Here is an 18,831-nt window from a genome sequence, read left to right as displayed (position 1 = left end):
AACGCTACAAATCTTGTCATTTACTGCCTGCGCCGGCTCTGTTGACATGCCGAGAAACGGTTAATGGGAGAGATTGAAGAGAGATAAAGGTGCAGAGCTCTCAGAAGAATTCATCTTAACATCAATTCTTCGCTCATCTTTAGTGTATTAAAAACATAATACCCAATGCTGGTACTGTCTGTGCCCTCAGGTTCTGCTCTCCCCCCTCACCGTGTTATACCTTTAATCTCATTCACCCTGTTATACATCTTTGACAAACTTGCTACAGTTGTTTTTAAAAATCTATACCTCTGTTTCATTTTGGACTTCAGCATCGCTTAATTGGCAGCAAATGAAGCGCTTTGCCTGCAGGGGTCCGCCATTACCTGAACTTTGCTTTAAAGTCAACTGAACTTGCTATGCAGTGTTGAGCATCATGCACAATTCATATTTAAAGTAGTGGTTGGGTTTGCCTTAGAATGAAAATTCACTCTCAATATCGATATGTAAAACATAATAGAGTGCTACAGGGATGACGTATTTTTGTAGGCCAACCAGGAAGTTAGCATCGCCCTGGGTTCACTCCACAAAAAGCCAATGGGATTGTTCCATTGGGTTTTGGATTATTGCAGAAAATAAACTGTGTCAAACACACATTTATGATACTTACACGTTGTGTTCATCAAGATAATCTTCACAAATGAACACCGCTTTTATGAGTATTGAAGTGTGGATGCAATCGCCAGAAGTAAAATGTTAGGCTATAAACGAACTGCGTCACGGTCACGGTCACATTACTGCAAGTACAAGCAACGAGGCTGTGAAGGCGGACGAGTCGGCGTGAGGACCTTTAGTAGTCTCATTTAGCCACTTGTTAGCAACCACCTTTTTGAAGACATGCAAAAGCTTCAAAATTCACGAGTGGGATATTTACTGACTTATTTTATATTGTAGAACAAAACGTTAAAAATCTTTCAAGCTTGTGTTAACCACAGACCTTATTTCAGGCATCTACTCATTCCTCCACTATACAGTATACACATCAGGCTAGCAAGGACTGCTTCCCCTTACTGGAAACTGCTGAAAGTCAGTAAAAAATGACAACATTTTCATTCCTGAATGACCCATGCCTTTAAAACTACCTCCCTACTTCTAAAAGAAATAAGCCATTTTCACCACTTCATATGTTGCCGTATTTGGGCTTAGCCTACTTTCTGGAAGACAGTGAACCAGTTCTAAATTGAGGCTAAATGCAACCTGAGGAGAGTGTCCATGCTGCTGAAGATAGCTAGTAGCAGTCAGCCATTATAGCTATTGTTAGCCAACATTTATTTAAAAACTAACTCAATTCACTGTCACTGAATTGAAAGTTTCCCAAATTGTGGGTTACCTTCCCTCAATTCACGAAAACTTGCAAAAACTCACTGCCCAACGACCTATCCTAACGTTAACCATTCAAGGTCAATGCCTAACCTCAACTATTCAAGGTCAATGCCTAACCTTTACCAAGCAAGAGTTTCCCAAATTGTGGGTTACCTTCTAGACACGACCCTAGTTAGCAATACGTTGGTTTTAGCTAGGTAAGACTGCTGCTAAAAGTAGTTAAAGCTTGTTTGACCCTGGATTCCTATTGTTTGTTGGCTACCAGCTCAAAATAGCAATACTGTAGGTGAAAAGACTGTTGCTGAAAGCAGTTTGCAATTAAACAATTAAATAATACAATCAACTTGATTTGGAGATGACTATAATATAGCCTAATCACCAAGTTACTTAAACATTTCTGTTATTTATTACCCAACAATATGGACTAGTATCATTATTTAAAGCTACTCTTCAAGTTGTTGTAGACTTTAATAAACAAGTCAGGGTCGAATTGTCTTCCAAGAATGTGAAAATTCTGCATTCGAATTTTGCGCTTTGACAACTATGCATACCGGATCCGGCGCGAATAATCCGCACTGCCGTGTTCCATTTTCATTAATGAGGTCCAATGACTTTCCTCCTAAATAGTGCCGTGTCCAGTCCAAACAACACAAACCTATCCAGACAGAGAGTGTCTGAGAGGCTGACGTTAACTACACAATACATAAGTTAATAAAGCCCATTAAAAGCCCATTTGTCCGACAGTCCGTTACCCCAAAAACAAACGCCCATTATTCCAAAATTACACACTCTCCATGCTACAAACATAAGCGCATGGCTACTTACTATGCGGAATGAATACAATCAGTTGGAACAAAGGATTTCATTGGTCAAACATATATTTCCGTTGGCGTAAATCCGCTGAAATCGAGGTCCGTCCAAATATCTTTTCCCCAAGCATTCATAAGAGCTCACAAAATCAGTTTTTATAAATTTCCGTGCAAATGTTTCTGATGAAAGTCCGTGCTTGGTGTGAAACGGCTTGAAAGTTGCACATTTTAACGCTGCCATCATTTTGCATCTCTTATCAAAATATAGCATACCTTTTGCACAGCTTCCAGGTCCCTCATGCTCAAGCCTGTTGCACATGGTTGACCTTGGGCTGGTTTTACTTTGAAAAGCACAGACAATGCTGCCTTGCACATCATTTCAACTGTTTTTATGATACATTTGGAGCACAGGAAGAATACAAACCACTTTGAACATCCTTAGAAATACACGGCAGGTTAACATTTCATCATGAAAGCAAGGAGAGATAAGATGGACAAGATGAAAGGTCATTGTCTAATTAAAGGAGTCTCTCCCGTGTGCTGATCATATCAAGGCCTCTTTGGGAAAAACAGGATTCTTTAATACATTGCTCTTCCTTGTCATCTTGAAGGAGACATTTTATTACCAAGTTTAGCTGCCTCATCATCAGGAGAAAGAAACGATGGCTTTCCAAAGAGAGAAACGGTGATTGTAGTTTTATATATTGACACATTACTCTAGTTTCTGCTGAGTGGCTGAATTGGTCATGAAATTGATATGTCAGCTGGAGAGAAAAAAAGGAGAAAGATAGAGTTCAGATGTCTTATTTGGACCTAGTTGTGCATGGTAATTGGTGAGCGATGGCCTGAAGCAGAATTTACAGAGCCAAACAGCAGGTCGCTTTACTCCTACAGAACAGACGTGGCACAAATAGGACTCGCAGAGTCAATGCTTCTTAACAAGCCTCCCATCAAAGCCCTATTTGGCTTTTCCCTTGGAGACAGCATGCATCCAATCCTGAGTATTAGGAGAGAGGCCTGATATTTGTTATTGTGATATTTATGTCCCATAGAGTTCATAGATTGCTCACCACATTGTTTTCTACTCCCATAAAGGACTGAAATGGGCAGAAGTGGCCCCTGTGTTTATCACTGTTTATTTGTCTCTGTTGGTTTATTAGTTTGTGCGGCGCTGCTTTGTTTGCCTCCAGCTTGCTTGACAGCTTGCCTCCGCTGGGAATAGAGTGGCTTCGGCGTCCCAGCTCTAAATATACACCAATTTTCACCTGACGTTCAGTTTGTCTGAAGACAGTGCTGTTCGGGGGGGAAGCCTGTCAGCCTTTGAGGATTTCTGTGCAGTAACACGGCTGATGGGACGGGGCTTTAATCAACTTTGATATTAAAGAAATGTAAATGATTAAAAGGGAATTTGCTCGCACTGCAGACAGAATGATGACGTTTACATTACAAATGATGATCATTCTTCTTTTTTTATAACTTTTAAAGGTGCCATAATGTGCAATTGTCCTCTTTTTATAGGAGGATGTGGAATTGTGTAGAGGTTTTCTTTTTTGTTTCAAGGAAAAATCTGCACTATAAAAATGTGAAAATATGCAAGCTGGTATTAAATTCTTGAAGGGAAGTTTAAAATATAGACATTAAAATAGAATACTAAATGTGAAAAAGGAGCCCTTTAAACCCACTATGTGTATATGTTTGATGTATGTACGCCATCTTTAAAATTATTGTGAGTTTTTCATTGTAGAAAAATTAGACAATCCTTGAATAAATTCTTCAAAAAAAATATTTTCTTATTTATACTGCCACAGGGGGCGCCACAGGTAGACATTTTCAAATTGTACGCATGGTGGCTTTAACATGATTGCTTTTACCCTCAGATTTATACTAACATTACTAACCTGATGTAGTCAAATTACTGATGCAATTAGGATGAATGCTCTGCAGAGTTAACCTTTAAGAATAATATTTATTTCATATCAGGGATTTATTATTTAAAATCCAGTGTATTGCATAATGAAATATTGAAGCAATAGTGGTATATTTTTGGAAATCAGCTCATCTGCTTTCTTGCAGAGAGTAAGATGAGAATATTGATTCCACCCTTACATCTGTACAGTAAATATGAAGCTGGAGGCAGCAGAGGATTAGTGTATAAAATGCAGATTTGATGTTTTACAGAGGTTTATGAGCCCATTTGTGACTGTTTCTTGGCTACGAGAAGTTGCCAAGCAACCAGCAGAGATTCCAGTTCGGAATTACGGATTAAACAAAAGAGTTTAGAGCTGCAACGATTAATCGATTAGTTGTCAACTATTAAATTATTTTGATAATCGGCTGCACGGTGGTGCAGTGGTTAGCACTGGCGCCTCACAGCTAGAGGGTTGCAGGTTCGAATCCGGCTTGGGACCCTTCTGTGTGGAGTTTGCATGTTCTCCCCGTGTTAGCGTGGGTTTTCTCCGGGTACTCCGGTTTCCTCCCACAGTCCAAAGACATGCAGGTTAGGTTAATTGTGGACTCTAAAATTGCCCGTAGGTGTGAATGTGAGCGTGAATGGTTGTATGTCTCTATGTGTCAGCCCTGCGATGGACTGGCGACCTGTCCAGGGTGTACCCTGCCTTCGCCCAATGTCGGCTGGGATCGGCTCCAGCCCCCCCGCGACCCCTAACGGGATAAGCGGTTGCAGATGGATGGATGGATTTTGATAATCGGTATGAGTCATATTTTTAGAAAAAAGTAAAAATTCTCTAAATGCAGCTTGTTAAATGGGAATATTTTCTGGTTTCTTTTGAGGACGTCATCTTGGCCTTTGGGAAATCAGATCGACATTTTTCACTATTTTCTAGACATTTTCTAGACCGAACAACTAATCGATTAATCGAGAAAATAATCAACAGATTAATCAACACTGAAAATAATCGTTAGTTGCAACTCTAGAATAGTTATAAACTAAACTGAACTAACCGGCTGCTGTCTCCATGTTTACCGTACAGGTGTGAGAGTGGTGGCGTTCTTCACGTCTAACTTGCGGGAAGAAAACAAATAAGCTTATTTCCTAAAATGTCAAACTATACCTGTAAAAGTTCAGCTAAATCAAATCTGGAATGAAATGTGGTAACACTTTACTTGAAGAAAACATTTTGTGAGTTTTTGATTTGTTAGAATTAGAGCATGAGAGAATTCCTAATTTCCCCGCAGGGATCATTTTCATTTTAATGGAGCATCTGAATAGATAATGTAATGATATATAATTAATTTGATTTGATTACGATATGCTTTTATACACTTCAAGTAAAGTGTTATCCAAAACTCTGTTGCGTGCTTGATTTCTCACTCCTCTCTCCTGTCTTTACATTGCTCCCGCCGCAGCCCGGGTGTGCGACAACGAGCTCCTGCGCTGCCAAAATGGCGGGGTGTGCGTCAACAACGTCCGCTGCAGCTGTCCCTCGGACTACTCGGGCCTGCTGTGCGAGAACTCCCGCTGCGAGTCGGAGCTGGGGGGATGCGGGGGCCCCGACTCGGGCCAGGCCTCGCTGACGCCTCCATCTTCCTCCAGGCTGCTGCTGCTGCTGCTGCTGGGCTCGGCACTGCTGAGAGAGGCCTCCTGCTGGCCCGCCGTGCTCTAAAGAGACCCGTGACCTGGTGGGAGCGACAAACTCCCCGCCGCCTCCACTTTAACCCCCCCCCACATACCCTCCTTTCAAATAATCAACAACCATTAAAACAAGAACAACCATGAGCTTTCTGGACTGTACTGTACTGAGCTTCTCCGCCGCCAGACTCAATGGACACTCGCGATAAAGGGAATGTGCCAGAGTGCAAAAACTTTTCATTTAATTTCAAAGAATATATCTAAATAAAAAAAAAAAAACATATACTTCTAAAAATGCCAGATATTATAAGAAATAAAAAAGAGCCTAATAAGAGTAAAATGTGCAAAGAACAATGAGAGCCCCCCCCCTCCCCTTCTAAGCCATACCAGGTACTCGAGCTCCTTCCAGTTTGAGAAGGGATAACTGAAGATGACAGACTCGTTCACTTCCCCTCTTATTGCCACGGCAACAACAGCTGCGACCAATCAGCTCTCGAACGAGCCGGCAGTGGCCGCCGATCCCCCCGGGACGCTTCTTGCGAGTTAATGTTGGCTGGACTGACGCTGAAGAAATCTCAAAGACACCGTCCCCTGCTGAATGGCTGAGTGACTGGCCTCTGAAACATAACCGTTATGCTTCAATACAGCGACAAACAACAGGAGGAGGAAACACAGGAAGCATTCTTTGCTGTCAGTGCATTGTGGATAGAAGGAAATCTGTCCGGACTGCCACTTTGTGACACAAAAGCCTCGCCCACGTCGATCCCTCTCTAGCTTTCTGTCTCTCCTTCGAGCTCATCCTCCCTCCTGTTCATCCTCCCCTCCCTCCCTCTCCTGCCTCCTATCCTCCCTCCCTCGCCATGCTGCCACAGACCTGTGCTTTCGTGAACGTTACTCTGTAAACCCTTGTTGGTTGAAAGATTCTTTTGTCCGATGTTAGTGATGCACATGTGTAAGAAGCCCCTTCCCCCTCCCCCCTCCTTTCCTCTCTTGCAAAAAGATACTCCAATAAAGCTGTCTGATTCTTTTTTTTTCCTATCTTAGAGCCACCACGCTCCCTAACCGATCATGGTCCGAGGATAGCTTTCACCCAAGCAGACGAGAAGTGCATAGAAAACCATCGGTGTATTTGCAAGTTCTTTTCTCGACAGAGCAAACAAAAAAAAAGAGTCATGTAGTCCTTTTGTATCTTTGCCGAACTGTGATTGAAAAAAGGCAACCTTTAATGTACCTATTTAAAACATCCAAAATGCAGAAGCAATCGTTCATGGGTTTTTCTTTTCTTTTGTTTTTTTTCATTTTTCTTTCATTCACTTATTTTATTTGTTAATATTACTTTTAGTTGTGCAGTTGATTTTCCTTTGTATTGGCAACGTGCTGGCATCAAAGAATATCAGTTTACATATACAGTATTAATAAAAGTGTAATAAAATCCCACCAAAGGACATTATAAATGTTTTGTTCTTGCTTTAACACTTGAGAATTTAAGTGAATAAAAGTTTAAAAATTAAACCGTGTTGATCATTTGTTGATCGCAGGTAGGTGCATAATTTAGTTGTTGTTGAACTGAGATGTGAATTTTGAATTTTGAATTTTAACACTGTTAGATCATAGATGGAGGTCGGGATGTTCTGATTGTATTGCTTTGCTCCTGATCATGATTAGGGTCTTTTAATTTACAATCATTTGTTTTTTAAATTTCCTAACCATTTCCAACTATGTAAAATGGTACCAGCTTAAGTGCAACTAGAGACAGTGTTAGTGCTAGGAGAGTGATTTTGCTGGAACACAGCTGTTCAGATGAACATGCAAAAATGTAAAATTGTCTACAGGCACCATATAATTCAACATATAGAAAATAATATTTAAAATAATAAACTGTATTGTACTAGGGTTTTAATGCAGCTTTTATCCCTATAATGTATGCCAAATGACATTAGTTATTTTATCTGTGTAAAGTGTCTTTGAGTATCCAGAAAAGCACTATATAAATAATATGTATTATTATTATTATTATTATTATTATTATTATTCCCAGAAACGTTTTTTAAAATTATTGAAAAATGTCATACCTTTGAAGTAATGCATTACCTTTAATCTATAAAGCATTATACAGGAATTTAGTGGAATTAACTCATGTTTTGTCATTAACTTTTTCAAATATATAAGTTTGAGAAAAAAACTGAGAACATTCTAAAGGAAAACTGATCTGACTGTAACATTAGTCAGCGTGACAGTTATTGATTTAACTTAATATATTGAGTTTACTGAACTTGTTTTCTCGAGTTTGTTGAACTTACATTTTCACAACTGATTTTTATTTATTGATTTCATTGAATATTTATTTAATCAGGCTGTCTCATTGAGATTAACATTTCTTTTCCAAGAGAGTCCTGAAAACAAGAACACAATCAGCAAAACAGAAATCACACAACACAATAAACAGGAATTAAGAAACGACATGACTTTGAACTAATTATTCAAATTTAGTTCAGTTAAGCTTTTTAACTTTTTAAATTGAACCTGCTTAAAATGTTTTATGGTGTATGTTTTAGTTTACTTTTTCTTACAGCTGCACAGCATACTGATGCTACATTAACATTTTATTATAATACAGTTAAAAAATAGTAAAGGAGTAGAAGCTGCATCTCAGGCTTTCTCTGATGGTTTACTTCAATATTTTGTATAGTTTGCTGTAGTGTTGTGTATCATATCGGTGCAGAGGAGGATCAGTGTGGATCTCGTCCTCTGTAATGTGAACTAAATAATGAAGTTCAGCTGCGGTTTTAAAACCAACATCAGCACCTGAGAGTTCAGGTTCACCTTCAAAATGTCATTGAAAGACAGTCTGGGGCCTTTTATATGTAGGTGCTCAGGGACCCATAGTCTCAAAGTCTGTACATGTATAAGATATTGGAGTATTCATTTATTTCTCTTGATATATTGCTAACTAGAAATCTTAGTTTATGACTTTTATAAAAAACATTCCAGGTACATAGAGAGCCTTTCCATATTGTATTGTCATCTAATTTATATCTGCACACATAATATGCGACAAACACTTGAGGTGCTGCTTAAGAAGTGCTGACACGTTGGATAAACCAACATGCGATCCGTGGAACAGAATCCACCCCAACAAGGCCAAACTGACAAAACGACAGCATAAAAATCTGTGTATCAGCTTTGGTGATATTTCCGTGCTATTTATCTCGAATTCAATCTGGTAAAGATTTGTTTCAGTGGCATGCATTGTCGGAGGCACTGAATTAAATATTTACAACTATCGATGTCTCCCGGAGAGCCTGTGTTCAAAGTTTATATAGTGGGTCTTGTCAGACACTCGACAGTTCATCCATAACCTGAAATATTCAAGCCGCAGCTCCGGCTAAACAGACTCCGTGCTTTTGTTTTTTTAAAGTTTGACTCAGAGGAAATGAAGGAACTTGGGAGCGTTTGTTACGCTAAAAGCTAGTATGTTTTTTTATATGTGGTCTTTTCTTCTCAATAGGGCAGTATTAAGAAATGAGATCGCACTTTTTCCCCTAATGTACCCAGTCCTAGTTTCATATAGAGAATCCAATGACAGCTCAGCTTTTTGTGCTTAGACAACCACTCTTATATGGCAGAAAAACTAAATAAAGATTTTTGTTTCCCAGTATATTGTATCTTCTATGCCAAATTTATTGATTCAGATTTTTCATATCCTTGTTTGTGTCTGATCCAGAGTCACCAAATCCAAATCCCCAAAACAAATTAAATTCAAAACCTCTTATTTTGAAAAATCTTTAGTGTAATGTAGCAGCTTTAAAGAAATGAAAATAAAATACCCTCTTTATTTGACTGGATTTAGATTGTGCTGGGGTTACGTACAAAAGTTATTTCAAAAATATAATTTTCCCTTAATATTTTCCTGAATTTCTTTTTATTTTAGTGAATTTAACGAAGATATTTAGTGTATTCTCTGCTTCTATAATGCTTAATAGTAGTCTGAATAATAAAAAAAAAGGTCTCTATTACTATGAATCATAAAGATGATAATATTAATTCATTTCATAGCATACATTTCTCAAGCAAAAATCTTCAGAAACGTACAATTTCTGCTATATAAACGCAGCCACTTACCATTTATAATGCGTTCCATGTAAGTACATTTTAAAACAGGAAATGACTACTGAACACAAATTTAAACAAAGCTCTGTTTTCCTCCTCCACTGTTGTGTGTGAGAGAAGTGTCTACTCCGGGGACGGCCTGATAAATTCAGTCAAAGTCACTTGTTTGTCAAGGTCCCCTGCAGTGGCCCTAATTTTAACCATGTGTTCAGCCCAGGTGTCAATGCACCATGCTGCGTGGAGAATTAAAATAGAGTTGACGTCGTTCGGGGAGAGGATTTCATCCCAGATATCTCACCTCGAGCAGCTGTTGGCTGACCCAACCACCAAGCATCACCGAAATACCTCAGAGCAAACCGTCCGCTGCCACTGGATTATCTCCTCCCCGTAATGTGCTTTGTGGAACTTCTTTATTTTTTGTTTTATTTCTGCCCTGTGGCAAAAACAGTGTGGAATCTAATCTGTGGGGAATCAAAGACTCAACAAAGGCATTTCGGCTTCAGAGGCAATGGATGTTTCTGTGGATCTATGCTGTAATTAGCTCGTATTCTCCTGGAACGTAACAACGGTTTGTGTCACTCACAAGCCACCGTAGCTCAAGGGGATGAGTCTCTTTGTCAGATAAAAGGTGATCGAGTCGAATCCAGGAACTCAAAACTTGTTGAGGACTTCTCTTGTCTTAAAGAGAACAAATGTCTAAAGAAATCACACTTTGAGGTGGACTGTGTTGTTAATGAAGATGCAAAGTTGTCCGTGTTTCTCATCTACTTCATCCTGTTCTGTACAGTAAACCTAAAGCTTCACTCATGCAGGGACTTTTGAGGCTTTTCCCATTTGCTAATGAGTCAAATTGCCATCTGATGCATCCTTGGTTCTCTTTATCCGTCCGCCATCCTTGCATTCTTTTATTTTGGAGTCTGTTGGATATTATTCCAAACGCATCACAGAGAACACAATAATGCACAGCAAGACATTTTGAGATGGTTGAAAAGATTTGGCTGGATTTTAGCATGAGTTGCTATAAAGCTCTGTAGATATGAGGGGGCGTTGGGTGATAATTCTCAGTCGGTTCTCATCACATAGACTGTATATAAAGATGGACGACACGTCTCCACTTCCTCCAAAAGTGCAAAAGTGAAGCCAAAATATCCCGGTTAAAGGAGCTGCCATTTTGAGATTTTTACGTCATTTGGAGCCAGAGTCTACACAGTAGTGATCGGGGGAGCTGGAGCCGCTGTATCAAGATCAAATTGCCACATGTTCTATTACACAGACTTGTTACGGTTATGGTACAATTCCCGAGCCTGTCAATCACAGTTTTCAATCATGATGTCTCAGCCCCTTTTTATAGCATCAAATAACAAATTAAAACTAAACGTATCAGAAAAATGAACACTTGAAAATACATCTGTGTGATAAGAACTACCTAAAATGACAGAATGCCATCTTTCGGAAAAATGTATTTGACGTGTAATAGTTTGGCCCCTTGTCCCATCTGCTAACATGGAGGGGGCGGGATTTATGAGCCATACTGCAACCAGCCACCAGGGGGCAATCCAGACGTTTTGGCTTCACTTTTGGGAAGCTGTCATGTCGTCCATCTTTATATACAGTCTGTGGTTCATCACTTTAAGTGACCCTTTCATGTAACAATATTGATTATAGCCACTTAAGACATACAGACCCAATCTGATACTACTGTGATATAGACAGTTCTACAGACTGTTTGTGGTACATGACTCTCTCACCGTGAATATCCAGACTTGGTCAGGCAAGTCACCATACGATGTGTCCTCGTTTATGTCCTGGATCTTTATCTTTGTCTGTTTTCTATCCCTGAGATTCTTTGAAAAACTACTGTCTGCAGATATCATGAAGGACACACAAATACTTCACTAATCTGAAAACTCTTCCTTGGCATTGGACTGCACAGATGTAGTTTTAAGGAGAGCTGTGTATCGAAGAGTCATATCCTTTAATAAAATATCACATCATTCTTTTCCCTCGTCTATCTTAGGATGTGTCATGATGTGAATTAACAGTAATTCACGATGTCATTGACTGTCGTGAAGGCGTCGAAGGATACACATAAATTCATTCACGCTGCATTCTCGGTCGCTAAAATTCTTTCACTCTGCATGTCTTGACAATTGACAGTTGACAGTCTGCCAACGTCATGCAATATAATCAGCATATTTCTTTAAGAATTGAACTTTTGTGTTGAACATTCAGTGTTATATTGAGTTTCAGATGCTGTCAGAGGGCAAGTGAAAACAAGCCTAAGCAGACTTACATTGGTCGGGTTGAGAGGTATTGACCTTGCCCCAGCACTCTTATTCCCGCTATGGTTGTGATGTGTTTGTTTGTGTGATGATCAATGCACTTATTGAACCGCACACAGCACTTATTGATCAGTGTTTCTTTTTCCTACAGTGGGCGCTGAGTGGTTTCTCCACACTGAAACTAGACATACAGTATGTCCATTAATGGACACTAAAGCTGCTACTCAGCTAGAAGCCTTCACGGGGCTTCACTGAAAATGTTCGACTTTCCTTTTAGAAATGGTTCGTTTGAGAAGCTAAAAAATCTTTTTTTTCCCGTCTGCCCCACATCTCTCCTTTTAAATCACACTAGCATTAGCAGGGTAATCTCAATGCTTGGCTAACTAATGAATACTTTCAAGGCTCCATTTTTCAAAAGGTACAGATACCTTCGGAGACCGGGACTCCTGAGAGTTTCCACGGTGATGTTACCGGGGTAATACGTCTCCCTGCTGGTGATTAAGTATTTCATGTCTAGGGTCCTTACCTGGCTGGAACATATCGGTGTTGTATTCTTTTCTTTCATGGGGGAAATGTCAAATAGTCGGTTCCTGTAGTGTTTGGAAACACAGGTTATTCTAAAAGGGAGACAGCCTTTTGTTGCCATGAAGAAGAAATATTCAGGGTATGATATTAATGTGTTTAGTGAGTTTGATATGTATTCAAAAGGCACTTTACAATATAAATCAATCCAATTCAACAACGTCACAAAACTACAGTCTCAGAAAAGAGTATTTTGGTTCCACAAAGGCAGTATTTGTTGCAGCGCTATTGGATTCAGCATATCCTCATACAACGGCTCATATGATATCTTACAAAAAGTTATTCCTAATTTTCCATGCGTTTTGTCCAGCGACACGTGAATTTACGCTTCAGTCTTTTCAAAATGAACTACCATCTTCACAGGAAACAACTTGGTTAGGTTTAGGCAACAAAACTACTTAGTTAGGTTTAGACAACAAAACTACTTGGTTAGGTTTAGGCAACAAAACTACTTGGTTAGGTTTAGACAACAAAACTACTTGGTTAGGTTTAGACAACAAAACTACTTAGTTAGGTTTAGGCAACAAAACTACTTGGTTAGGTTTAGGCAACAAAACTACTTGGTTAGGTTTAGGAAACAAAAATACTTGGTTAGGTTTAGGAAATTGTGGTTTGGGGTAAAATAACTACGGAAGTGGCGTAACTTAAGTACGGAATTTATTTGACAAATAAATCGAAACGTTGACTTCTGGTGTCACACAGGGTACGACCAGTGGGGAATCGGAGCGACTTGAGGAAAACAACTCAGAAGGGATCGAATGTCCTTTGCGGGGGAAAGAAGACTGTTGTATAAACGTTGTAAAAAACGACTCAGATCCGTCTTCCCGGCAGTCGGAGCTTCGGTAGGAGGTACAGAGTTCGGCGCCAGGCAGAAGCGGCTCGTCCTCCGGCCAGGATCAGAGCTTCACCTCGCTAATCCGCTGCTCCCCGCTGGGAGCCATCACGCTGCTGGAGGCCCAGGCCGTATTGCTGGGTCTGCTGGAGGGAAGGGAGGCACGGGAAAACCAGAACCAGGAAGGACCAGTGCAGACTGTCAGACCCTGCTGCAGTAAAAAAAAATTGGTTTTGTAAAGGGACTCTGGTGCTCGGAGACAATACAGCAAAATCAACACAAAATGATCATGAAATGAAATGAAAATGAAGATTATAAATAAATAACCTTGAACTTGATTCATGACTTCATTACATTATACTAGAACTAAAATCTAAAATAAATTACACATTAAAAATGTCACACAGAACTGCAAATGCAACTTTCCTACAAGTGTAGGAAGATGCAGGATGCCTGCAGAAGTAAATACATGAACACAAACTCTCACGCTCTCAATTTTCTCGATTTTCACACAAGACGGATCCTTTCAAACCATAACCCATCCATCCCGACCTCCTTTATACTTCCTGGTTCACAATAACGTGTATTGTGAATTGATTTTGTGAGATACGATTTACAGTGCATTACTTTTTGAAGGTATAGCTACGAACGGTGTCTGACAGCCTGTTGTATTGAATGTTTCTTTTCTGTGCGCAGGACAATAGCTGTGAAGACTTGGAAAAATAGACTTCTTCATCATCTTGTGATTCCCATAATATCAGCACGATGTGTTTACCCGGCGCTGGGCCCCATCACATCAGCAGAGTGAGACAACACATGGGAGACAAAGTGATTGAGAAGTGAGACTGAGAGGTGACATCTTGCTGAAGTGAAAATATCGCGCTGCGGTACAGAGTTAAGCAATCGGGACTCCAGCTTTATCATGCCAGTAACTTTAAAATACTTGACACTCATGATGATTTTCCAGCTGTGAGCAGGGAATGTTTGAAATGTAAAGCGAGTAAATTCCATCGTGGCTCAACGCGGTTGACGGATGTCAAATGCTGCTCTGATGCCAGCGAGAGTCGGGAGTGAAGGGGAGCCGACACCAGCCACCGTCACACGGGTAGAGAAAGTTTGATGTGACAGTTTGGCAACGACAACCTTTTCCTGGGCCATCAAATGCTGTAACTGGGAACCGCAGCCAAATGTAACTGGTAATTATTATTAAGATAACTTAAGGTTTGATATTATTTGATATTATGGTATATACTTACTGTGCAGTCCCAAATCTGGAGATAAAAGACATAAATAATTGTTGTTTTTGAGTGACGATCCTGATATGGACCATTCAATCCTCTACAAAGACTTGAGTGATAATGCACTGAGATGTGCCAACTATTTAAGCAGACGTGTTCCATAGCACAGTTGTTTTAAATGATGTTCTATGCTTTAAGGCAGCGCATCTTAAAGTGCATTAGTGTAGTATTGTGTTGGGTAAAACCTCAAGAATTAAATCTTTAATGTTTATATTGTAGACTTGAACTAACAGACTGTTTGCAGTCTATGAGAACTATCTGTAATATTTGTAGGCTACTGAGTGTATTCAGCCTCTCTGACTGATAAAAGTCACCATCGGCCACGGAGCATTTATTCTGTTAGAAAAATAAAACTTCGTAATGCAAGATCCGACTAATATAATCTTAATCTCACAGAGCTAGAGGGGGAAAAGATTGATGGTTGGGGAAAAAAAATATTTACTTTTGCAAAATATTGCAAAACCTCTGTGAGATCTCACAATTGATTTTTCAATTTAGGTCAATATAAAAAAGAAAGAAAAAGAAATAGGTCAATATACTTCCGGCAGTCAAATTAGCGCAATGGAAACAACCACAATAATGGAGCACACACAAGGTCCGTCTCCACCGGAGCTAGGTGAGTTACTGTAGCTCGCCAATTCCTGTCACATTTGTGGTCTGATAAACAGTAAATACATCAAATTCAGTGCCTCTTATTGCTATTTTCCAAGCTACTACTAGCTGTCATAGTAAATAATTATAAATTCCTGTCATGGTAGCTGAATGGAAAAGTTTTGCACGAGAATGCATACGTTTTTTTTTCTCCATAAAATCTTATTTTTAGCCATCATTCATTTAATTATTTACACCTGTGCTTTTTACTGTGACATGTCTAAATGTCGACTCATTTTAAGTGTGACTTTAAAGACTTTTAGAACAGGAAGGCTAATTGACACGTTTTTAATGGATTTATGTTAATCTATGAGGTTTGAACCAAGACTATACTCTGTTACTACAACTGTATGTTGATTATAGATTGATTTGGATTTCATTTTGGACTGTGTGGTTTCGTTTGTTGCACCAGGTCCATCTTACCAATCAACCTTATCCCTGCTAATGCCAGCCACCTGTGTGTGCAACAGGAGAGAGAGGAAGATGTCAGTGTGGACACGCCCACACGGTGCTGATCAGGTAAAAGTGGAAACACCTGAGTGGGTGGAGCAGAGGTGAGCAGCAGAGCCTTCAAAAGGCCCAGAAGTCATTTCAGACAGACCTTTTGATGTGTGTGTCACAGTAAAGCAGAGCTCTATGGAGTTGGTTGTTTTCAGGGGTGGAATATGATGGGATGTTGTCCCAGTCTCACGTCACACTTCACTCAGTGCTCATGTCAAAGTCAAAAATAAAACAAATGACTGAATATAGAAGTGCTGAGATTTGAAGCAACAGATTGTGTTTGTTTTCTGTGTCACCGCAGTGTGTGTGTGTATAGTATCAACCTGAGTACACACTGGCCGTTTTCCACCGATGTAGTGTGTGCTGTGGACAAACGGCGTGTGCGACCGCAGTGTCAACACTCTGATATACTGATAGACTGAACAAACGCAGGGGTCAAAGAAAAAGTCACAAAGCTCACGTCCCAAAAATAAAAAAAAATCCTGTGAAGCTAGATTTTGTTTTCTATCTTTAGTTTCTTCCTCATCTCGTCTTTTTTTCTGTTTTAATCGCATCTAAAATAGGTGTAATCCTCTTATCTCCGAATTGTTGTCGTGCAGCTAATTAAATGAATCAAAGGTGTAAGTGAAAGCCATCTGTCATATCAACATCACAGAGGGTGGATTTGTTTAGACAGTAATTTGTCAGCGCACCAGGTATTTATTCACATGTCTCCGTTTAAAGGCAGTTCTATCGGCGTTCACTGTTGTCTGTGTTGCACTAATAAGACCAGAGACAGCTGTCTCGTCAGAAATAGAAGTGATTCTTTGCCATGCCCGTGGCAAAACATCTGGTGTGCAAAAACGGTTTTAGACATGTGAGACTTACAGCTTTGGCTTCTGTAAACCACTCTGGGAAAAGACAACAGCGCCTGGACTGGTTGTTTGAATGACAAATTAAAAATTAGTCAGTGATGGAGCTTGATGTTTTTATATGTAGGAGGTAAATAATCCGCTCCTTTTGAAAGCTGTTTTGCACCAGTGCAATGTGAAAATGCAGAGCGGGAATGCGGAAAATCCACGTACAAATTTTCCGCATGGCAACTAAGTACACCGGTTCCTTTGCAATTTATGTGTTGCCGTGTTCCATTTTTGTCAATGAGGCCAAATGAGTTTCCTCCTAAATCGAGAACCTATCAACAAAAACCTATCCAGACAGAGAACGTCTGAGGGGCTAACGTTAACTACACAATACATAAACTAATCGGACCCCAAATTTGATGCTAACACTGTTGTGGCAACCATTTAACAATGATTGGTTTAGTCATGTTGGTGGTAAACTGCGGCTAAATGCATCCTCAAGATATTCACCTACATTTTTCACCATGATTAACCCTTTTCATCGACCAGACCATACCAAAATTAAAAAATCCCAATTAAAAAGTTTACTGAATCTTCACCTCTTTCAACACTATCTCCTAAAAAATGACGATCCCAGACAACCAACTGCATTCTCAATTATGTTTTGAGGGAAACATATTTTCTCCTGGATTACGATTGCACGTGGTTAATGTTGTAAATTTAAAAAAAATAAAAAAATACTTGATTATGTTTAGTTAAAAAAAAAAATCATGGTTTTGCTCAAAATGACTAAAAGCTATGGATGTAAATTAAGTAAGAGATAATGGGGGTTTCTTTCACAAGAATGACCCGCTAGCTGTACATTATCCCGCTTATTACACAGCTACTTAATTAAGAAATCAATAATTTGACACAAAAATGGTCCTCCAGAGTCCGACATCAAAGCTGTGCCCATAGCAACGGTCTGTTATACATAGCAACAGTCTGCTATAAAGAAATAACAGACCGTAGAACGCTGTGATTGACCAATCAGAATAGAGTATTCAACAAAGCCGTGTAAAAAAAATAGTTAATGTTGACTTTTAGTTTCACTTGGGACACAAACAGCGATCTCCTGGATGAAAGACATGATTTGTCACATTTTATATACCAAATAAAATTGTCAGCAAAGAAGTCAAAGGTTGATGAAACAGTTTCCATTAATAAGTTTGTAACACATTGAACATTTCCTCATTTTTGAACCCCGTTCCGTGAGCAACATAGAACTTTAGCAAGTACATATCAGCTACATTACCATCTTGACTGTATCTTAGCTGCTGGACAATCTCAAGCCATATTTTGTCCTTTATTTGCTTGTTGAGGTCGTAGTGTTTGTCGTACATTATTGGGTGTTGAGAAGTGGACGGCCCATTGTTATTCGGAAAAAACACTAGTACAAAAAATGTCCCATTGCACCGAAAGATTTGTCCAACAGTCCCCGAAAACAAATGCCCATTGTTCCAAAGCCCATTGACTGTGCAAAAATTGAAGAACATGGCTAATTATTATGCAGAATGACAGTGATATGTATCTTAATGACATCAGTTGAAACAAAGGATTCCAATGGTCAAACTTATTTCAGCAGGCGGAAGCCCGCTGAGGTCTTTCTGAAAATTGTTTCTCTCGCACAAATGTTCTGCAAGGGAGTGGAAGCATTCATAAGAACCCACAAAATCAGTTTTTATAATTTTTTTCGGACATAAATCTGTGGTTGGTGTGAAACGGCTTTTTGTTCTATTTGCTTTCTCTCATTTTTTTTCCTGAGAAAAATGAGGCCACATTTGACAGTCAGTGATATGTTCATTTGAAGTTTCTCTCACTTTAAAGAGACGGAGACGGAGGTTAGAGATATAGCATCAGTGTACATTGTTCACCTTCAAAGAGGCGGGCTAATTCCTGCTATCTTTGATGTTCCTGCAGGTACACCGTGTAGTGGG

The 18,831-nt window shown here is 39.5% G+C and overlaps 1 protein-coding gene across 5 annotated transcripts in view; it reads left to right on the top strand.

The window, feature by feature from the left end:
* Positions 1-7,272, top strand: part of ntng1a (netrin g1a) — a 327,372-nt gene extending 320,100 nt beyond the window's left edge. For all 5 annotated transcript variants that reach the window (XM_074621569.1, XM_074621568.1, XM_074621565.1 and 2 more), the window contains one exon: positions 5,538-7,272. In XM_074621569.1, coding sequence (XP_074477670.1) covers positions 5,538-5,794 — 257 coding nt within the window. In that variant the 3' untranslated portion in view covers positions 5,795-7,272. The remainder of the gene's footprint in view (positions 1-5,537) is intronic.
* Positions 7,273-18,831: the final 11,559 nt, after the last annotated feature.

Source organism: Sebastes fasciatus, chromosome 21, assembly GCF_043250625.1.
Source record: "Sebastes fasciatus isolate fSebFas1 chromosome 21, fSebFas1.pri, whole genome shotgun sequence".
Classification (NCBI taxonomy): domain Eukaryota; kingdom Metazoa; phylum Chordata; class Actinopteri; order Perciformes; family Sebastidae; genus Sebastes; species Sebastes fasciatus.
Note: the sequence above shows the minus strand (reverse complement) of the source record. Positions and strands in the feature narration are given on the sequence as shown.